We start from the raw sequence: 20,639 nt of genomic DNA on the forward strand, positions 1-20,639 counted from the left end.
TCAGACTTGGACTAGAAAATTTTCAGGTTGTCATATTTAGATTAAAATTCAAATTATAGCTCTAGAGGAGTGGTTCTCAACCTTTTTGTCTTCGAGAACCCCTTTCGGACCGCCACGGACCCCCATGAAGTTTCAGTTGAAATTTAGCTCAATTATCGTCCAATCGTCATCTGTCTCATGCAAATGATAACTGTAGGCTTAGTGATAAACAGCAACAGCATGACTTTTCTTGAAAATAAGAGCTTACTATACTATTTTAATATTCATGTAAAAAAGGGGTTGACTTCGATTATATCAAATCGAATTTTGCAAATGCATGTCTTGAAAATCCGCGCCTTCGACTTGATATGAACGAGTGCTGAAAATCCATTTCCTCGAAGATAGGTGGCGGCGAATGTTATAGTAACGCGTAACGCTTCCGACGGCACATTTGGGTATGACCGCAACAAATATACCACCAAAATTGAACAACAATTTTTTTAATAATCATGTCGCAGTCGTCGTGATTGACCTTACTCCATCCATTTTTTTCCACAGTGCCTAACAAAACATCTCTAGACAGCAAAATGTTTCTACTGGTATCAGTAGGCTATTGACAATATAGCAATTAAAATGAATCTGCTTAGTAGGATATTTCATCTAAGACTGCCATTCTGTTGATGTGAGCTCTGGAGCATTACTAATAATGAAGCAAAACTTCCTCCTGATTTTTCGAATTTAAAAAACACAAATTAGGTTATCAAATTGTTTGTATCAGTAGGGTATTGACAATTTACCAATTAAAATTAGTCTGCGCAGTAGGATATTTCATCTCAGGTGGTTATTCTGTTGATGTGAGCTCTGGAGTGTTACTAGTAATGATGCGAAACTGTCTCGTGATTTTCCTAATTAAAACAACGCAAATTATTTTGAGGCTTCGCGGACCCCCGGTTGAGAACCACTGCTGTAGAGCTTTTTAGAAATGGAACTATAACCATACATCTTTTTACAAATTAGAACTAGAATTGCGAATTCAGCCAACAAATCCATGGGCTACTTGGAAACCAAAAATAAGTGAATATATAGTGACGATAAATCATGCACAAATCGGTGATAGTTCTACGTACCATAACGTTGTGCTTTTTCTGCAAAAGGCTCTGGGCAGGGACGCGGAGTTGCTTTGTCAAATCGTGCTGATGCAAAAGTAATTCTGCGATGCGTACCAGACGTATACCATCCCTGAATGAAAATGAGTGCCGTATGTCAGCAATGATGCTAGTTTTGCAAAACCTAACAAATTACAGCCATTTACGAAACAAACTTTTGTCATGTCAGAAACACACTCGGTCTAGGCCTACCATATTAATAAATCAACAGGGAATAGGGATAGCAACCCACAATTAAATGGGATTGTCCTATTAACTATTATTAAACAGATTTTATTAGCAATCAGAAAACTTTTGGTTAGATTCGTAACGTGACTTGATAAACAAATACGGGCACAACATAGCCCCCCAAACTACCGTAATTTTCCATGTATAATGCGCAAAATTTTACCGATTTTTTGCACTAAAACAGGGGGGTGCGTATTATACATGGGTACAGCAAGCTTTGAAAAAAACCTCTGTCTGCCAAAAACTTGAATTCACACCTTTCTTCATGTTTGTTCACAATCGCGCATCACCTCTAGCCAACGTTCCCTGTCATTCGTATTATAGAGTGTAACGCGCTGCCAAATACAGAAGCGTGTTGCCAATTAACGGAAAGCATGTTGCCAATTAACGAGTGTCTTCTGCTGAGTTAGTTTGCCGTTTGTATGCGAGCGAAATTAGGTCGCTGATTGCAACAAGCGTTCGCGGCAATCCTTGCTGATTCATCGCGTCAACGACATACCTTAACAATCGCATACACAAGAGGCCATGTGCGCAAGCTATAATCGCTTGCGTAATCAGTCGCATCTCCAACAGGACTGGTGCGACGGACATAACCGTTGGCCTGAGCAATCGCACCAGTAATTGTAATAGGCCCCGTGCGCGAGATGTCGTGTGTCGCTAGCCTGAACCATCGCGTCGCCGGCCTCGCAGGCTTTGGCTACTATCTACTCTTGTTTAGAGAGAATGCCGTACATTGTATTATGATTAGCGATGGTTATGTCATGATTGTTCGTCAGTGACATCGCAAAACAGAACAACATCATGTACTAAAACACAACTATTCATGTACTGCGAATGCAGGGTGCGTACTATACATAGACACAGGCTTTTTCCCAGAATTTACACGCCATTTTAAGGGTGCGTATTATACCTGGGGGCGCACTATATTCGGAAAAGTACTGTACTCATAATACTAGAAACGACATTTCCTCTCAAGTTGTAATCAAACATCATCATTTGGTCGAAGCATAACAAAATTGGTACCGTATGGTCAGAAAAATATATTATTTTAAAAATGATATATGACTCATATTATTTTGGGGTTGCGTGATATCTACATAAACTTCCAAATCTTTCAAACCGTTATGACATCATTGTTAGTGATACTCGAAGACTTGACGAGACTATTGATTGAATTGTTAGGTTACCTAGGAAAAAACACTGCAGACCAAATTTGGCTCAATTCCAACTGGTACATGTGAACGCGCGGGAGTTTTCATATAATTTAAATTATTCAAAAAACACCTAAAAGAAATTTTCCAATTTTACTGTCAACCAAGTGAAATTGTTAAGTTGTCTAAAAGAACGATGCTTTTCAATTTTTGCATACTTCCAACTCGTAGAAGCGAAGTTATTGCCGTTGAAAATTTTGGAATTGCAAAAATAACCTGGACGGTGGGTAATCCCAGAATTATTAATGAAAAACTGAAATAACTACGCTTCTACGGTTGGAATTGCATCAAATTTGTTCAGACAATATATTAATTTCATGGGGTTGCGTACCAGTTGTATAATCGAGCCAAATTTGGTGTGTAGCGTTTTTTTAGGCAACCTAGGCTATTTTTGAACAACCCTAGTGCTCAGTGATCCACTTCTGATTATCCAAATAATTTTCGATTCCATACTATTTTCTAAGGTTTCCTAAGATTTTCAGCGCACCTGAGATCGACAGCAATCTTGGAAATCCCGAAATCAAACTCGTCGATGTAGGTCTGCGTGTAGGTGACCCTGTACCCGAGAAATCCCAGATGTTTGATGATGTCGCCTTCGCCACGCAGGAAATCTCGAGAGAACGTTTGCAAGATGTCTTTGCAATTACGGAACTTGGCGCCCCTGGAAAGAGAAATGCATTAGCTTTATTACACTTTATTACTGACTCGGAATCCAACTACTACATTGTCCGCATATTGATAATGGGCTTGTGCGTTTTTGGTACAAATTGGAAATTATATCCGCAAGTTTATGGATAATGTTACTAATAACAGTAACATACATTTTCTGCTGCACTATTGGCCGATATTTAACGACATTTGAATGATGTTGACTTCATATCAATGTAGTTTGAGTATGAGTAATTGAGTATGACTCCAAACTTCAACTCCATAAGGGGAAAAATTGGCGATACTATGACTCCGCAGCTCTGGTTAGCAAAACATCCCCTAAAAATGTCTTGAAATTATCAATTTCATGGAACGAAACATGGACTAAATTTTGGCAGGGGAAGAGTTGTGTCTGAAATAAAATAGGAAAAAACTTACTTGTTGAAAAGGCATGGGTCGTGCTCGATTAGCCTGCTCTGTTTGGCTTGCTCGAGGAAATAAATCAGCATGAAGAATTTCTTGAGTATGTGGATCGACAGCTTCTCGGTATACCTGAAAAGATGTGAATGCGTAATCAGAATCACCTTGAACCGATTGTTCCTAACAATGCTGATTTAATAATTTTACGATATTGAACATTTTCAGTGACAAAAAATACATACAGTATGCCCAGTAAAATTGAAATTTTGCAGCAATTCCTGATTTTTGTGAGATAAGACAGTGATGTAAAAACAGGGGTTCCCTGTTAACATTTCCAACCATAAAATAATAATTCGGAAAATTTGATACTTTTTCAAATTTTAAAGTTGCTATTACCGACAAGATAGCGTAATGGTTAAGCGTCCGGCTTCTTGATCGGTAGGTCGTGGGTTCGATTCCCGGCCGGGTCAGCCCAAAGACCTGATTAGTAACACTGGTATCCGTGGCTTCCCTGCTTGGCGCTCATGCATTACTGGGATAGCATGGAGGGGTGGTGCATGACTTGGAAAGCCATAAAGGCTATATCTGCACTTCCTTGTCCAGCGGCATATGCACTCATGGTATGCGTATTAGGGTTGTCCATAATTTGGAAAATCTCACAATTTATGCGTATCCATGTCTCGTTCTATAGATTATAGTTGAAAAACGTCAATAGACCTGCAATAAGCTCACGGGAAAGTCTTTAACATTCGTCTAAATGCGTTTGAAAGTAGCTGCCGTAGAGTGGGCGTGTCAGCGACCATAGAACGGCAAGCAGACTAGTAATCACGAAATCACGGCGTTTGATTGGCTAATCTGCTATGCTTCAATGATCACGACGCTGGCGGCTTGTTGATCTGCTGGTCAAGGAGTCGGCTAATGGCGGTGATTCTGTAAGCGCATTGTAGATTGGTCCGTAAATAATGATTAATTCAGAGCATGTTGAGTTACGAAATACATGATGAACAAAGAACAGCTGCTTCACAATATCTTTAAATACATGACTGGATGGCTTATTATGAAGGAAACCGTTGTGGCCTGTATGCCTTGATTTCATTCATGGAAAGCGGAAAAAATATTGCAAAGGCGCTTATGCAAGTGGCAACCGAATTTCTAGTTTCAGAGGGGATGCACCATCATTGAATAGAAATATAAAACTTGACATTGACACTACTTTTTCTGATCTTATTAGGCTGTTGTCGTGGTATATAATTGAAGTCTTGAATGCTGTAAGCGCTGGATGAATCTGTCATTTATGCTTGGCACTTGTCAGATTACTGTAGCATATTGAACCATACCATCATGTGCTTTCAAAGTCCTCAATGATGCCGCGCATGAGGTCTAAAGACGAGTACAGACTATGCTGGTAGGACCAGCAAAAAGACAGTTTGCTTACATTGCCTAGCATGTCCTTAATGAATCTTAGATCATTACCGGCTGCATCACGACTAATGCTTGAATCAAACCAGACATGGACATAAAAAGGATGCATTGAAGCGGTGTGGTAGTTACTCTTCTTCATACATCCAATGTAAGCTACCTGGTCGGCCCACATATCTTCTGAGCATACAGGATTGTGTCCATCTCACATGGTATGCTGCACCAGTTTGGCGATGTCATCATCATCATCATCATTGGTTTATTAGCAATTTTATCAGTTCAATACACCACAAAAAATGCGATACAATGAAAAGAAGGAAGATGTCAAAGCGACTACGAGTTGTCTATGGAATCGGACACCCACCTTGGCCTAGGCGATGTAAAGAGGAGGCATGCACACTGAATGAATGTAAAGATAGTAGCCTATAGAAAAAGGAAGCGACAAGAAATAGGGCGTCATGTCACGGGAAGCGAGATCGATAGGTCTAATATGTCTAATATGCCTTACCTGCACCCAGAAAAACAGGACCACTTGGCGTAATATCAAGTATATGAGATAGGTATTTCTGGGATCTATACTTAGTTCTAGAAGTTCACAATCATTCGCTGTTTCACCTCTGTCATGCCTGCAAGAGGCTATGGTTGCTCTAAACCACTCAAATCTTCAACGTAAAATAATGCGCTTACAGAATCATTGCCGTTAGCGAACTTCTAGAACTAGTAGAATCACATAATCAGCCTGCTGCTGTGGTAGTGATCATTCAAGCATAGCTGATTAACCAATCAAGAGACGTGATTTCGTGATTACTCGTCTTCTCGCCGTTCTATGGTCACTGACACGCCCACTCTCACGGCAGCTACTTTCAAACGCATTTAGACAAATGTTAACGACTTCTCTATGAGCTTATTGCAGGCTCATTGACGTTTCTTTTATCAATAATCTACAAAATGAGACATTGATACGCATCTTTTTTGAAATTTTCCAAATTATGGACAACCCTAATGCGTATGCACAGATCGTGTGTACGTGTATCATAAGTCGGTGTATATGCCACAAAAACATCAAGGACAAAACTAAACTACGTCCTCTCCTTTCCTTGTAAGAGAAGGCTACTCAAATCTCGATCGAGTGTAAATTATAATATTACGAGTCGAATATTGGGAGGTGATTTTCTAGGTACTGAAATCATACAGTCTTTGGCACTAAGAGTTGCTTTATCAACGAGATTTATATGATGGGTACTATTTTTCGCCGTGGAGGCCATGAAAATTTGATTAGTGTTGAAGATGACATATCCGCAAAGTATTGTGGCCCAAAAATACCAAATAAACTGTAGTGTGATGTACAAGTAATTGTGATCGTATAATAGGTTGTTGATGTTTTCGTTTGTGGTATCTATGGTGTTCGTTGACTACTGTGGTCATTTGCATCAGACCGTTATTCCTTATTTTGATTCCGTATTGTAGCATGGCCCATTTCTAGGCTCTTATAAGACACCGCTTACATGGATGACATGGCGAGGAGGAGCGTAGATAAACCTCCAACACTTAGGTAGGAATTCTGAAGTCGGTGTCGGTCGGATTTGAGCCCACAACCTATTGGTGCTGCAGCTGTGGAACATACCACTACACTATTTTACTACGTCGGTTCACATCATCCATACTGTTGTAACGTCACAGTAAAAGATATTCGAATATTCAACACAGAGTCTTATACTCGTCAAGATCGAGTCACCAAGTAGTTCAATTTGACCAGGCTTAGTCGCCAGCTTTGAAAGTACCATATCTGTTGACAAAGACACCAAAAATTTGCTATCCCTATCTGTGTCAAACCGTGCTATCACGTGTTTCGCTTTTATCCCTAGGTTAGTTATCCACAGTCTGGTACAGCAGTAAAAACAAACCGTCCAACTTACCCATCTCTAAAGTAATGCGGCACAGAATGGTGGGCGTACTCTCTCTCTATGCCTTCGTTTCTCAGCAGCTTTTTCATGATGAACGACGCCAGAACGGCGGTGTCCAGCGTGGTGAAAGTGACGCGCTCCTCGGCAAACACGACCTCCAACCCGAGCCGCAGCCAGAGCGGGTTGAACATCAGCAGCAGATTGGCTATTTTGTCTCGGTTTCCTATTTAAAAAAACACGTCTCAATATAGAATTTACCAATATATTCGTATTGCAATAAACCCAGAAATTTTTGACTAACACTCTTCAGGGATAATCGACAATCGTCAGCAACTAGTATAGATTTCAAAGCATGGACAACTGAATAATTGTAGTTGCCTAATTAGACTTATTAGAGGAGGGGTCACCGAGGTCATGTTTAGCGATGCGCGACCTGATTTGAGATTTCGGAAGAATGAAATTTTGAAATGGTTGTCAGTTGAAATATATTGTTGTTGTTCAAATAAAACACTATTCCTCACTAGCAGATATGGCTCCTATGATGGCCATAGCTGATATGAATCGTCATATTGCCTGAAATCAGTGAAATGGTCCACAAACGTGAAATGGCCCAAAAACGGCCAAGACCGTCACGCTTTTTAGAGAGCAACTTGACGGTTTCCCACAAGATCAATCTTTACGAGGAGATAGTTTCCCAGCAAATAATACGTCTATGTAACCCAGGGTTGTTACAAAGTCATAAAGCTCCGAGTCACAAGTCAATCTAACTTTTATAGTTTTGACTCGAGTCAAGCCGAGTCATTTTCATTTGACCACCGAGTCAAGTCCGATTCCAAGTCATCGAGCAGAGGGTCGAGCCCGAGTCACGGTATTATGACTCGAGTCCGAGTTCAAGTCATTGTGTTGACTGTTCAGATTCCAGGTAAAGTCTTGTTAAACCAACTTTTATAACTCTATTCGGTGGTATCGATGGTTCGCATTTATATAATACTAATTTTCTTAACATCTAACAGTTTCTGGTCGCATTTTCAAGTACCAGTACCAATAGACGAAATCCCGATAGCGTGGTTACTTGTTCTTTGAAATTACAATGAATTGTCGGTCTTGGCCGTCTGAGTCTCGAGTCATGTGACTTGGTCCAAGTCGAGTCAATACACAAGTCATTACAACCCTGATGTAACCCCTATATCGATTTTTAGCTGCAGAAAAGTCTAGGCAGGTACGCAGCTTACAGTTTCAAGACTCCAATGGTGAAAATCAGGTATCTAAGTTACATATTTAGTTAAAAAAATAGTACTCTTTGAAGCAAGGCTGTTTATTTTATTGACCCGGAAAAATAGACCCTCAGTACACGGAAGCTTGTACGATGCCCTGACAACAACGCTGTTGGTAACACTGTCGATTTCACTTGCAGATAAACCGGAGGACAACTACAGCCATCGCTAAAAAATCATTCGTAATCACAATCCCACGAGATGAGCCTACCGATATCAGCCCACAGCTGCTTGTCGTCTCTCAGGACGATACGATGGCGTTCGACAGCTTCTTCGATACTTTCATGAACCGCTATAAATTCGGGAGACTCGTACAGAGCAAAGCCGGCGCGTCGTAGTTCGTGGCAACGCTTCTCTATCTCATACACTCTCAGCGAGGCTGTTTCTTTCGTGAGATCTGAAACGGAATGGTAGGGTTTAATGTTATTATTATAGTTCCGAAAGTCTCCGGAGATGGTCACTAAGGAAATACAACTAGTTTTTCAGATAACACAAGCAGCTTTTCGGCAGGACTGTAAAAAAGTCACAAGGTTCCGAGTCACAAGTCAATCTCACTTTTATAGTTTTAACTCGAGTCAAGTCGGACGGTCGAGTCCCGAGTCATGGTATTTGACTGGAGTCTGAGTCCAAGTCATTGCGTTGACTGCTCAGCTTCCAGTTGAGGTCTTGTTAAACCCACTTTTTATAACTCTGTCTGGTCGCATTTTCAAGTACCGGTACCAGTATCAATAAACGAATCAAAGTAGTGTGGTTACTTTACTATTCTTCGAAAATACAATGAAATGTCGGTCTTGGCCGTATGAGTCTCGAGTCCCAAGACAAGTCAAAACACAGATTGACTCGAGTCGAGTCATTTCCACATTTTGAGAAAGTCAAGTCGAGTCATGACTGGGGTCATTACAACCCTGCATTTTACGCATTTCAAAAAATGACTCAAGTCAAGTCGAGTCACCAGAAAAATGCCACTCGAGTCATCACAACCCGGCTTTACAGTACATGCTTTACTTTCTTAAGCGCTTCAATGTTATTAATATTAAGAATGAATGTTGGAGCATTGATATGGTCAGTAACAAATTACTTTTTAGAGTACTCAATTAAGTGTTGAGCACATGCATTACTTAGTCAGTCAAGTGGTTCAAAGTTATTATCGTTGTTCAGAAAGCCTTTCTGAATATTCTCAGAGGTGGCCTTTTTGATTTCTCAGAGCACTCCACCTGGTTTTGGGTACGAGTCTTACTGGTCAAGTGGTTCAATAATACTAGATACTATTAGAATTCAGATAGCATTTTTGATTATTGCCAGAGGTAGACAGTAGCTAAGTACATCTACTGTTTGGGAGTACTCAGGTACGTTTTAGGTACTTGCGCTACTTAACCCAGTGGTTCAATTTTATTATTATTGTTCAGAAACCATTTTTGAATATTCCTGAGGTGACAAGTAACGAAGGACGTTATCTGAGTACAAATGGAGATTTTGGGCACTTGCCCTACTACCACTTGTGATTGAACAGTTTTTTGGGGGGGTAAAAACTTACTTTTTTCATTCACGCACTTTGAATTTCGACACACAAAAAGTAGTTTGGGACGAGATTACATCACTATGACTTTTACGAGTGATATTGCCACAATGGTTGCGAGAACATCAAAAGCGTCAGGATTCATGTTCCGGTTTGTGGTGACTCGAGTCATTTTTTCAAATGGGTACAATGACTCGACTCGGTTCGAGTCAATTTTCGTGCCAAGCTGACTTGTACTCGAGTCATTGCATGCGAGCTATTCTATATCCTTCGAGCAGAGTTGAAAGAAGTGAGTTGAACCTGATTAAACTCAAAACTGAACAGTGAACATAATGACTTGGACTCGGACTCGAGTCAAAACACTAGGACTCTGACTCATCCCCCTCCAATAGCTGATTTGGACTCGGACTTGACTCGGTGACGAATTGCTAATGACTCAATTTGACTCGAGTCAAAACTACAAAAGTGGGATGGACTTGTGACTCGGAACGTTCAGACTACTAGAACTAGAACTAGAAATACTCAACACACAAGCAGTTAGTTAATCACACAGTGCCAGGGTAGGCCTATTCAGTTTTCATACCCTTATCGTCCAAAGACAATCCGTCAGGAGCGAGAATGAAATTGAGCCAGGCGGTGAACGCATTTTCTTGCTTTTGCTTCCACTTTTCGTCGTAGAATCGGTTCCGCGATACAAACGGCATTCCGTACGTTACCGGAGCCATGCCCGTCGTCTTCTTTGTGGATTTCAACACCAATCGCTTGATAGGCACTGAATGCAAAAGGCATTGGTAATAAGATAAGGTGTTTGAAGAGATTCTTTGGAGGTACAAAACTTCAACATACAGCTAAATAATACTAGTAGGCTACACTATAATAGTTTCAGACGATCAACCCTGACGAGTGACAGCTGAAAAGATTTGTCTACTTCGATATGAATATCTTATTAGACTGTAAAAAGAGATCTCCTCAACGCACCATTGTGCTGAATGGTTTTGCAAATCGTGCACGGTAATCCTGATATTGTTACTAAGATTTACAAGTTCAACAACGATTCAAACTTGAGCAAAATCTAGTTTCCGGGGGTTGCTACAAGGCCAGGTCATACCAGACGCCCTGAAGGTCATCTCAAAAACTCTAAAGCTAGGTGGAAGACGGGGAAAGATTTTAGGTGAGTGGCGATAGGTTTTGATTGCAAAACGGCAGATTCTCAAGTTTTAGCTGGAGCTTGAAATTGGAATTTGGGCTACACTAAACTACCGATTAGCAGAATGACACTGAATTTCAAATTTTCAGGCAAATCGTGACCGGATTAGAATATACTTGAAATTGAAAAATTAAAAATACTCATGATACGAGTATAATATGAGTCATATATATTTGAGCCATATCAGACAATCATCAAGCCTACTAATATACATGGATTATAGTAGGCCTATCAAAAACCCAGACTACCAGACTTGACTAGCACAGGTGGTCGGTCAGCAACAAAGTGCGCTACTTCTACTTTTTTGAGGTAACCAAGAGTGCTTTGCGTACTTTGCAGTGGGCTGGGCTATATCAGTACTTTTCGTTTTGACCTTTGTAAGTTACCACGCAATAAACCACACAGTATTGTGTGCATGGATCTTTTTTACTAAGCTCAAACCCTAGCGGTAACAGAGGATCGCGACATATCACCAGCACCTTGACGGTTGTTACACAGAAAATCAACTACCCATTTAACGTCTGTATTGCAATTTTCTGTTGGATCGGCGTTAAGACAATGTTAAAATCCATATATGGTGTATTCTACGGTTAATGCATGAAAACGTCAACCAAAACCCACTTTTGACTGTACGCTTTTTCGCAGATCTTGGTTTTTCATCAGCTTTCATCGAGCGCTTTGGAGTCGAAGGTTTCGCCGTGAAGGGCAGTCTTTTCGCTGTTTTTGTGGCGGGCCTTACGCTGAATCAGGAATAGTTCCAATAATTATTAACCTAATATTGTTTTCAGGACTTCATTCATGGCAGGATAATCTAACCAACTTCAAGACTTCGCGTGTGCCCCTTTTCAAGAGTTAACTGTGACAGGTATATGTATAGCGATTCAAATAAAAACCAATTTGGCAAAGTATGTAGGCCTAATTTTAAAAATAACTAGATGAAGTCAGCAGTACCGTTCAACTACGCCTTGGCCAGTATTTTCGAAATGCGCAATGCAAGTGCAGCTGCCGTACCCGCTTTTCAAAACTCTTAACTAGACCTAGAACTAACGACCTTTAAAAATCCGCAACAAACTACTGCAACGCAATCAACTAGATTCAATTCTCAAGCCACATATGACCTGTCATCTTATATTTTATCGGAATCAGTGCAGTTCTCCAACGAACATCAGTACAAATTTAAAATGACAGAGGTCTCGACCACCAAAACCCAACCCTGGCTACGCCATTGTTAGCATTGATGACTCTGATCTAGCAATGGCTGTAAGAACATCACATAACAGAACACCCGGCATCACAATTCACGCCGGATAGTGGCACATGTTTTTTGGTTGTTCGGCCAATTTTTTTATCAAATTGGCAACTAGAATTGAACTAGTGATTCGCTTATCAAAATGTGCAGCGATAATTAAAGCTACTTGCTTTTCAAAATCTGCAACTGGAGCTAGAACTAGTTTTCAAAAAACCAGCAGTTGGTGGATGATTAACTGAATACATAGGCATCTTATAAAAGTATGAATGATGCCAATTCAAATCGCCCTATAGCTTTCTACGTAACATATACACTAGGGCTCTTCAAAAATGACTTTTTTCTCAAATCGCACTGGCTACTTGATAAAATTGTTAGGTTACCTAATTCAAGCCTACACACAAAATTGGGTTCAATTCCAGCCAGTAGCCGCATTGCTACAGGAGAAGAAAGTTTCTATTTATTATATAAAAATAATTTCAAAAAATTGGAAAATTTTCTGTTCACCCCATGAAAGTGTTAGGTTGTCTATAGAAACGATGTTCCCCAAATTTGGTTCAATTCCAACCAGTGGAAGCGGAGTTATTGCCGTCAAAAATAGTAGTTACGGTGACTAATTCTTTAATTATTCATTATAGTGGTGCCCACCGTAAATACTATTTTATTCAAATCCAAATTTTTCGAAGGCGATAATACACTTGTACTGGTTGAAATTCAAACAAATTTGTTGAACATCGTTTCTATAGACAACCTAACACTTTCATGGGGTGAAGAGATGATTTTCGTTATTTATTCTTATATGATAAATAGAAACTTTCTTCTCCTGTAGCAATGCGACTACTGGCTGGAACCAAATTTGGTGTGTAGGCTCAAATTAGGTCACCTAACAATTTTATCAAGTAGCCAGTGCGATTTGATAAAAAAATTCATTTCTGAAGAGCCCTAATGTACACTGGTCCAGCTGAGCAGCATAACGCAACATACCTGTGAGATTTCTTTTTGGCGGAATTAACCAGCGGAGAATTTCTTTTGGCCTTCGCTATTCGTTGGCGTTGCATCAACACGGCTTTCGGAGTCCCTTCTGCAAAGATACGAGGAAGTTTTGAATGCGATAGTAACCTCAAAACAGGGCCGTTGGCTTCAAGATTCAAATTGAGCATTACCGTCCAATTTTTAGAGTGCTGAAATCTTTGTCTAGCGACAAAGAATTACCTTTACAATTACAATTATAAAATTGTTTAGTACATCCAATAGGGCTGCTCAAAAATAACCTTTCTTGGTAACCCGGAGTTTCGCTTATTAAATTTTACGGGTGGCTAAAAAATGCTGCGCAGTAGATTTGGCTCAATTCCAACCAGACGCAGAGCAGAGCCAATTGAAACTTTTGAATTTATTATAAGTAGAATTTTTCTGTCAAAGCAATGAAATTGTTACGCTGTCTACAAAAACGATGCAAAACAAATTTGACGCAATTCCAACAAGTGAACCAAAATCACAGCAGCTGAAAGTTCTGGATAATTTGCCAAATTTGGTGTGCAGTTTTTTTTCATGCAATCCAACAATTTAATCAGTGAATACCCCGGGATCGGAAAAAAAGATATTTTTGAACAACCCTAATATTCATATTGAAATGAACCCGAATATTTTCGGCTGACACTCGTCAGGGGTAATCGTCAGCAACTAGTAGAGAATTGGAAAGAACAGCGTACATCAACAATCATATCACAAAATATGACGTCACTGCTTACTTGAATATATTTCGAGATTTGCAATATCCACTTGTACTTCCATTATTTAAACCTGCTTTGAAAACCGTTTGTTTTACCTGTGATTGAGTAGACATTTACGTCGTTAGTTGGACTCATGCAGAAATTCATGACTTAATTCCGTTTGTACTCGAATGGAAATTAATGGCATTACTTCCACTTGTGCTCAAGCATCGCACAACCACTTCTAAGTGTGCTCTAGTATAAATTTAAATTATTATTTCCACTGGTGCTGATCACTTTGACAACCTCTGCCAGCAACAACAAGCATCGACATCTGGCCAGGAGCTATTCGGAAGATACTTTGAGAAATGCTCCAATTCTTACTTTTAGGTATTTTAAATCTCGGAGAAGTCTTCCTTTGGCCGGCTTTCTTCGACGCGCTGCGATTGACCTGAACAGTTTATTACCGTTTAAATTACATAGAACTGATAATTATATGTCTGAAACATTTTCAGATCACTGTATTATGGAAGGGGGGACACCATTGACACTGATGCGTCCGAACGTACCCTGCAGTCTAACAAGCCAAGGAGCTTGTGTAAAATCAAGGTCATTATCAGGTCATTATCTGTAAAATTAATATGGTTGATCTTCAGTTTAAATAGGCTCAAGGGGTGGTCTCAAGAGAATGACGCAAAGGCAACAGCTCTTGAACTTCAAATAAAGTTCAAGTTAAATATTCGTTGATGCATACAGATAATGAACATTGATGACGTCAAAACCATTAAGTTAGATCAACTGTTTAACATGATTTTTTTGTTACACAAGGCCCTTATTATCCTGCCCAGCAGAAAGCAGATTACAAATAAACTGTATAAACCAATTTAAATTGCTGTTGTCTGTAAAAGATGATGAAAAGCGATGTAGTATATCAATCAAGACAGGTAGCGATAAGCCTGCTGAATATAAGTCTAGTTATCATAATAGCCCTTTTGATATTAGATACCGTAGCAAATTCACCTTCTTTCGAGATCCAGTTGTCAGTGTCGGCTGCTTTTTCGGGGTGTTGACTTCGATTTTTGAAATGTCTGGAGCTGGTAGACTGTCTGGAACGCAAGAGTGAAGAGAAATGAGATGAATTCAACTAACCTAATTTCTTGATTGGTAAAATCATAGTTTTCTTCGACTATGGCGCATAGATTTACTAACACTGGTCAAAGCGTACTTTTTGATATTGTGTCGGTCACTGTGTTTCTATTGCAGTTTCAGGGTCGATTCTATTATATCATAGTACCCTGCAATGGTGTGGACAGAAGCAAATCTAACGGTAACCGCGGTTGGTTTATGTCACACTTTCCATTTGGCAAATGGCAATTTTACATCATTTTCAACCGTATCGCCCAGCGCAAAATTTGATAAAACTGATATCAATAAAAAGCTACTGCGGTACTGATTGTGAAAACATAAATTTTATTGTGCTTGTGGTCCTGAAAAAAAAAAATCAACCTCGAATGTTGCATTGTAACGGGGTTTGGCATTGTGACCTGTTTAGAATCAAACTACTCAGGTAGGCCTAGTCAAATTTGCCCAGCCCCGATAGGATCACCACTCACCTATGACCCCTGTCTTGTCGTGAGCATGGGTACTGCTTAGTAACTTCATTGCATCGTTGTTAGGTAAAGACAATGCGCCTTTGCCGTCATGCAGAACAGTGTTTTCGCACGCAGTCGAGGCGAAAGTGGGCAGGTTTTCGTCCGAAGACACTGCAGACTCAGAACTTGACTTGGTCGCAGGCTGTTCTTCCAAACTGTCTTGAAGTAAATGTGGAGAATCTGCAATTAAGAGAATTTTAAACACTCTCTCATAGGAGAAACAATAATATTTGTGGTATTTCACAGTATTATGTGGCTTACACCCATAAGTCCTGGGACTAGCTTGTAAAGGTAGAGAAACAGAAAGTTACAACTAAAAATGGAAAGGCATTTTGATGCTGGATCACTGACATAAACATAGATATAAGGAAAACTATGTTTTACCAGTTAAATGACGCCATGACTTCATCTACAGCACTCTTTAGTAACTAAGGTTGTCTTATATTCCCTGGTCTAAGCATCACAAATTGTGGGTACGATAAAATATGGAGTCTGTCACTCAATTGATACTACAGAGGCTGATTAGATGCAACTGGCGTGTTGTAAGTCAAAAATTGCCTTGTCCACATAATCCTTCCCTGCTATTCCGTCGTGTATAGGCTATGCTGGCATAGGCGCCGAACGCTAATTTTCCTTAGGCATGCGAGTTCGATGACGTCACAAAGGAATGACGTCATGATCCGACGGAATTGATAATTAGGGATAATATAGCATCAATTCATGAGAGTTAAGTGCCTGCATAAATGCCGATTATGCAATATCTTCGTGTTAACAAACTTGCGCGTATGATAAGCTTGTCAACGAGTCCGGAAGTGCTGTCAATTAGCGAGTTCCTGATCGCTAGCGAACAATTAAATACGCCGCTTATCAACGCGTATTACGTAACCTCGGCGACGATTTGCGCAAGGCAAAATGTCAGAGTTGTTATGGAATCTGTTCTATAATGGCACGGACTTCAGGTTGTTCAAACCTTTCTCGTCTTTTACAACTCAAGCCTTGACAGTTGACACACATCTTCTGATGGTTATGTTTAGGTATTAGCGGAATTCACTTACGCATGCACGGCGCACTCACAATCGCACCTGTCTGCGGACATTCGATGTTATTCAGGTCAGCGATGTCGCTCTTTAATTACAATCGCTAACCAACAAACACCTAACGGCATTGTCACCAAGCCATCGAGAGATTGGAACTAACGCATGGTAGGCTCGAGAGATGGGAGCCAACGCATGCTCGGCTCTAGACGTGATAGTTGGCCAGCGATGATATCTTTCGTACCAGGCCTGTTGCAGATGCGATTGTGTAGGCAAGCGATAATATCGTGCGCGCCAATGCAGATGCGATAGTGCAGGCAGCGATGGCACCGGGCCTACTGCTGACGTGATTTCATGCTCAAGCAAGTGAAACTAGGCTTGTCGGAGACACGATAAAGCAGGCAAGCGTCCCAAACGATGATTGCCGAGCGCACGGCAATCAATGACACAATTTCGCGATCATCTCAGCGGGAGATCGCGTCGCGTTACATTGTGCACAGACAAATCTCGTTAATTGGCAACGCGCTTGTAGCTAATTGGCCGCGCGCAACGGGTTACCTCACTCACATAAGCGGTAGCAGGTAATGTCGTAAACGGAAATACTTTACGATTCGTTCTAAATAACACAATCGGGGTTTATGCCGATTCATGCCAAACCGAATTCTAGGCATGCCGCATGCCTAAAAAAATGTCTAGGCATGCCTGGCATGCCTTGCATGCCCAGGTTCGGCGCCTATGTATGCTGGTGCTTTCGATGATATTGGTATAAAGCGAGATCAGGAGATCATAGGAGTTCAAATCACATCTAGGAGAAAATGTTGAAAAGTAGTGTGCCCTCAACTATAATATACATAATTTGGGATGGTGACAGTGATTTTACTCTGCTGCAGCTTTACAGTAAATAGATGAAGTTGATATGAGATGATGGTGTGTATTTTCAAATTACTATCACAAATTAAAAATCCTACTTTTCCTCGGTCTTGCTCCGGTAATAAAATCAGGCAAGAGGCAACGACTTTTTGACTGGTATTTTCAAACAATAAGAAATTATTCACGTCGCCAATGTTCATGACGTTAGCAATTGCCTACCCCGATTAATGTTATTTTGGTTTCGCTACAAATTAGTATTCAATGGACAAAGGGGGCGACGGGGGGCAAAAATATCGAAGGGGGCGATAGGGGGGCGATGACGCGTCAAAACGGCTGACCTTTTTTTTTTAGTCAACCCACGGAAATTTAGTTACAGAAGTATGTCAAATTAGACATCGAGCCGAAAATTTGACCTTTTTTTTTTTAGTCAACCCGCCGGTCATTACAGTTTGTATGCCCAATTTTCGGTACACAAAATTTGGGGGGCGATCAGGCGCGTAGCCAGAGGGGGGGTTTCGGGGGTCGGTACCCCCTTCTTAAACGCGAAACCCCTTTCTTTTGAAATGATCGTTCTGACGCTAATGGTCGGTTGCAATTCAATAAGTAGTATTATCAGTGTTGAGTGCGGCCAATTAGCGAAAGGCGTGTAGCCAATTAGCGTCTGTGCGCGATGCACTGCACAATGTAACGCGACACGATCATCCGCTGAGATGATTGCGAAATTAGGTCATTTATTGCCGCGTGCTCGGCAATAGTTGCTAGCCTGATTTGTCGCGTCTCCAACAAGCCTAGTTCCGCTGCCTTGAATAATCTCATCTGCTATAGGCCCGGTGTGCACGATATCATCGCTGACCTACACAACCGCATCTGCAAGCGGCCTAGTATACGAAAGATATCGCTAGCCTAACTACCGCATCTCGGTAGGGTGGAGTGAAAAATGGAAAATTTTGAATTTAAAAACGGACATTTGATATGTGGTGCCAAATTAAAAAAAAAAAATTTCTATGATAATTTTGGGCTCGTGCACCCTCTAGTGGTCGTGCAATTGCACCGAACGAGCCAAAAATAGCTAATTTCGCTATATATTGATGACCGCTTCCGCTAGAAAGCTGAATTTGGGCTCAAAAGATGCGGAAGCAACAAGTTTCTATCTCACTTCCACAGAACTTTGTCTTAAAAATGAACAGCAAAAATGTTACGAGCAAATTATTGATTTTTATACCATTTTTCAGTAAAATTACGCACTGAAGCAGGGTACGAGGCCAAAAGCGTTTAGTGATCGATCTTATGACTAACAACTCCATATTGGAAACACATAAATTGCTAATTCATATTGAAAACACAAAACCATCAATTCTATATTGAAAAAAGATATATTTCGAAGATGGTTTCACTACCAGAGTACTAGTCTGCACATACTTTGAAATCTTGTTTCGTATTAAAGGATTTCATCTGTTTTTGAGACTTCAGTTTTTCTCTGATTAAGCCATCTCTACGGTTAAATCTCGACACATGGGCAGATGCTTTGGTCACCACTTTAACGCCTCTTTCCACTACCTGGTTATGCCAAGGATGTTTGAGGAGATGACCTTAGATTTTCCATCTTGAGACATGGCGAGTTTTTGATTGCTGGTGGCAGCTGGTTTCGTTTCATTAACATATCCTCATTCAAAGTCGATAATTGGAATCTGGTATTCTGTTTGATCTGCTCATAGTTGTAATCTTGCAAGTCTTCCGAGGCCTTCATCATCATCACCGAGCATTCCCAAAGAACATTATCCGGATGTGCAAAGTATGCTTTTCGTTGTAGCAAAGGTAGTGCAAGGTTGCGAATTCGTGCATCAGAAAGCTTTGTAATATGGGAAACTATGTTGTAGAAGTTTTTAGCACCATCAACAATGGAATTGTAACTTTTTATTTCAAATCATGACGGAAAATAAAACTCCATGCAGAATAAAGCAAGATAGTTCAGATTGCTCCAGTTCTGTCGCACATGTATGCTATGTATAGGACCTCAAAATTTGGCATGTTCTATGTGGGACAGAGTCATCCATCAGGCAATCTGAACTATCTTACTACAATTCTGCATTGAGGTTTATTTTCCGTCATGGTTTGAAATAAAAAGGCACAATTCCATTGTTGATGGTGCTAAAAACTTCTGCAACATAGCTTCCCATGTTACAAAAGCTTTCTAATACACAATTCGTAACCTTGCACTATCTTTGCTACAACAAAATGCATGTTTTGCACATCTGGGAATGCTCGGTGATGATGATGAAGGCCTCAGAAGACTTGTACGACTACAACAATGAGCAGATCAAACAGAATATCAGATTCCAATTGACGACTTAGAAGGAGGATATGTTAATGAACCGAAACCTAAAAACAACGTTGACACTTGAATCAGATTGTTCAAAATCCCAATTATAAACATCAAGGCCAAATCATACCACCAAATTGTCAACTTGCATCTAAAAGATGCGGAACAGCCACCAGCCATCAACAACTTTTCATATCTCGAGCTGGAAAATCTAAGGTCATCACCATTAAGGATCAATCATCCTTGGCACAATCAGGCAGTGGAAAGAGACGGTAAAGTGGTGACCGAAGCATATGCCCATTGCCCATGTGTCGAGATTTGAACGTAGAGATGGCCTCATCACACAAAAACTGAAATCTCGAAAGCAGATGAAATCCTTTATTACGAAACAAAATTTTTAAGTTTGTGCATACTAATACTTTGGTAGTGAAACCATATTTGAAATATTTTTTTTTTAAATATAGTATTGATGTTTTTGTGATTTTAATATGGATTTGCAATTTATGTGCTTTTAATGAGGAGTTGTCAGTCATAAGATCAATCACTACAAGCTTTTGGGATCATAGCCCCTGCTTCAGTGCCTAATTTTACCTAAAAACAGCCTAAAAATCAATAATTTGCTTGTAACTTTTTTTCTGTTCATTTTCAAGACAAAGTTCTGTGGAAGTGAGATAGAAACTTGTTACTTCCGCATCTTTTAAGCCCAAAACCAGCTTTCTAGCATAAGCGGTAATCAATATATAGCAAAATTAGCTATTTTTGGCTTGTTCGGTGCAATTGCACGACCACTAGAGGGTGCACGAGCGCAAAATTATTATAGAAATTATTTTTTTTCA

The 20,639-nt window shown here is 40.2% G+C and overlaps 1 protein-coding gene across 3 annotated transcripts in view; it reads right to left on the reverse strand.

Moving 5' to 3' along the window:
- Positions 1-20,639, reverse strand: part of LOC145435871 (uncharacterized) — a 52,179-nt gene that overhangs the window by 21,771 nt on the left and 9,769 nt on the right. For all 3 annotated transcript variants that reach the window (XM_080313134.1, XM_080313135.1, XM_080313133.1), the window contains exons 11-21: positions 15,541-15,759; positions 14,948-15,033; positions 14,312-14,378; positions 13,203-13,299; positions 11,594-11,712; positions 10,349-10,537; positions 8,461-8,646; positions 6,988-7,198; positions 3,671-3,784; positions 3,072-3,245; positions 1,107-1,218 (exon numbers count right to left, since the gene is read on the reverse strand). In XM_080313134.1, the coding sequence (XP_080169260.1) occupies positions 1,107-1,218; positions 3,072-3,245; positions 3,671-3,784; positions 6,988-7,198; positions 8,461-8,646; positions 10,349-10,537; positions 11,594-11,712; positions 13,203-13,299; positions 14,312-14,378; positions 14,948-15,033; positions 15,541-15,759 (1,574 nt within the window). The remainder of the gene's footprint in view (positions 1-1,106; positions 1,219-3,071; positions 3,246-3,670; positions 3,785-6,987; positions 7,199-8,460; positions 8,647-10,348; positions 10,538-11,593; positions 11,713-13,202; positions 13,300-14,311; positions 14,379-14,947; positions 15,034-15,540; positions 15,760-20,639) is intronic.

The sequence above is a fragment of the Botryllus schlosseri genome, chromosome 3, assembly GCF_051294905.1.
Source record: "Botryllus schlosseri isolate E-star chromosome 3, Bs_hap1, whole genome shotgun sequence".
NCBI lineage: Eukaryota > Metazoa > Chordata > Ascidiacea > Stolidobranchia > Styelidae > Botryllus > Botryllus schlosseri.